Here is a 2,318-nt window from a genome sequence, read left to right on the forward strand (position 1 = left end):
CACTTGCTCAAGGTACCACACAGAAGGACTGAACCAAAAGTCATGTGGTCAGGAAGCAAATGTCTTACCACACAGCTGCAACTCTGCTTATAGCCATGCTTGCACCTATGTGTAAAATAAGGAAAATTTACAGAAAATCAAAAAAAAAGCTCTAGATATAATAGAGTTGAAAAATTACGTGATCTCCTTGGTGCTATGTGATCCTGTGCCTATGCTCTTGGGCCATTTGTACCTGGTTCTGACAAGGATTAGAAGTAAATCTGTCATAATGGGGTTTTCCCAAAATTGATCATTCAGAAATATATTTACAAACTCACTTGACTTAAGGCTCGCCATTTATGCTGTCTGGAATGTTTTGGGGCCCAGAATTTGAAGCATCAAATGGGCCTGTGCTAATGGTGTCTGAATTGTCTTTGCTGGCATTCAATTTTCTAATGCTATACCCACTTTTCACACCAAGGTTTCATTATCTGAATCATTTTTACTGTCTCTGCCTTCACTTACTACACTATGTCTGTCATTGTAAGAAACAGATTCCAAGTCCCTGTCTGGGTAATCTGCATCATTTTCAGCGTCTAATTATTGAATTTATCCAATATGTCAAATGCTTGACTGGCAGTTTATAGCTTCTTTCTCTTGCATTTTGATCCTGACAGCCCAGGCTCATTTTCACACAACAGAGCTTGTTCTATTGTCAAATTTCTCCCTATTTTTACAAGCACATACTGCCAGAACAATTGGACTGGGTAAAGATATATTGTCTTACTTTTGGATATAACAAATGTTTTGATTTGTTGATCAAAATAGAGTCAGAACACACATAATGAAACACATGCTGCACTCAGTGACACCACACTGCTTTATTGGTGCTACAGCCTGTGCATGCCTAGTATTGCTATTGATATACCAGTGTTATGGACTCTAAGGGATAAGGATGATATTTGAAGAATAAGGTTTGAAGGATGAAATGATGTAGACACATAATACAAATGGGTGTGACATGCACAAAAAGTTTTAAGGTAATTAATGACAGAAAATAAAAGAGAGTTTAAGATTATTGTATTTTTTGTTGTTTAAAGCTTTATTAAAAAGATTTGCTTGTTTTACGGACAGATTAACCAAAGTTGTAAAGGATGTGCAAATTATCATTAAAAATTCAAGTTATCAGGAAATGTTTTTAAGATCACTAGAAACCTACCGAATTCTGGAAGATTTGTATCATCTTCTTGAAGATGGAAACGTTCAAGGTATGTGATATTGTAATAATAGTACATTAAAGTCTTTCAACATTGTTGAACCCTTTAGCATTTAGTTCAAACTGACCAAATCTGGCCTCTTATGCCTACCCTACAATGCTATTTTAAACATAAGTAATTATGTCATTGAAATATTGAAGCTACAAGATTATTAATTCAAAATCATGTGAATAAATATGACGTTTGATGAAGCAATCTGAATGCTGAAGGGTTAAACAATGTAACATTTGGTATTTGTTATATTTGTAACATTTTAATGTTATCACCTTGATGTTTTTACACATTGTTAATGAAAATAATCTCTCCTCCTCTCTATCTATCTCTTCCCCCCCCTCTCTCTAGCTGGGTGACCATGTACTTCCTCCACAGCAAGACACTTGTTTCTGCCTCTCTGTCATATTCTAACCTTTCATCATCTGACAGAAGATCATCTCCTCTAATGTTTCCTCTCCTCTCAAAGATTTTTTTGTCTTGAAAATTACTTCGTGACCCCTGCCAGTGCTGGTGCCACTTAAAAAGCATCCAGTCCAGTCTGTAATGTGGTTGGCATTTAGAAGGGCATCTGGCTGTAAAAACCATGTCAAAACTGACTTCACCTATGCAGGTGCCATGTAAAAAGCACTCAGTCCACTCTGCAAGGTTGTTGGTGTTCAGAAGGGCATCCAGCCATAAAAACCCTGCCAAAACAGACACGGAAGTCTTGTACAGTCTTCTGTTTGACAAGCTCCTGTCAAACCGTCCAACCCATGCCAGCATGGAAGGTGGATGTTGAATGATGATGATGAAGTAAGCACAAAGATTGTATTCCTTTATTTGCTTCAGTCATTGAATTGTAGTTAGGCCGGGAGCACTGCTTTGAAAGATTTAATTGAACAAACCAACCCAAGTGTTTATTTTTAAGCATAGAAATTATTCTATTGATCTGCTAAGTGATGGAAGCATACCCCACTACTTGACAACAAGTATTTGTGATGGAAACAAATGCTGGTTGTCAAGTAGTGGGGTAGGATAGACAAGCACAAATATACATATATATCTTTCTCTCTCTCTTGCTTATTTATA

At 36.8% G+C, this 2,318-nt stretch overlaps 1 protein-coding gene across 2 annotated transcripts in view; it reads left to right on the forward strand.

The window, feature by feature from the left end:
* Nucleotides 1–2,318, forward strand: part of LOC106884520 (phospholipid-transporting ATPase ABCA7) — a 289,592-nt gene that overhangs the window by 96,911 nt on the left and 190,363 nt on the right. For both annotated transcript variants that reach the window (XM_052969717.1, XM_052969718.1), the window contains exon 5: nucleotides 1,114–1,247. In XM_052969717.1, the coding sequence (XP_052825677.1) occupies nucleotides 1,114–1,247 (134 nt within the window). The remainder of the gene's footprint in view (nucleotides 1–1,113; nucleotides 1,248–2,318) is intronic.

This window comes from Octopus bimaculoides, chromosome 7 (assembly GCF_001194135.2).
Source record: "Octopus bimaculoides isolate UCB-OBI-ISO-001 chromosome 7, ASM119413v2, whole genome shotgun sequence".
Lineage (NCBI taxonomy): Eukaryota > Metazoa > Mollusca > Cephalopoda > Octopoda > Octopodidae > Octopus > Octopus bimaculoides.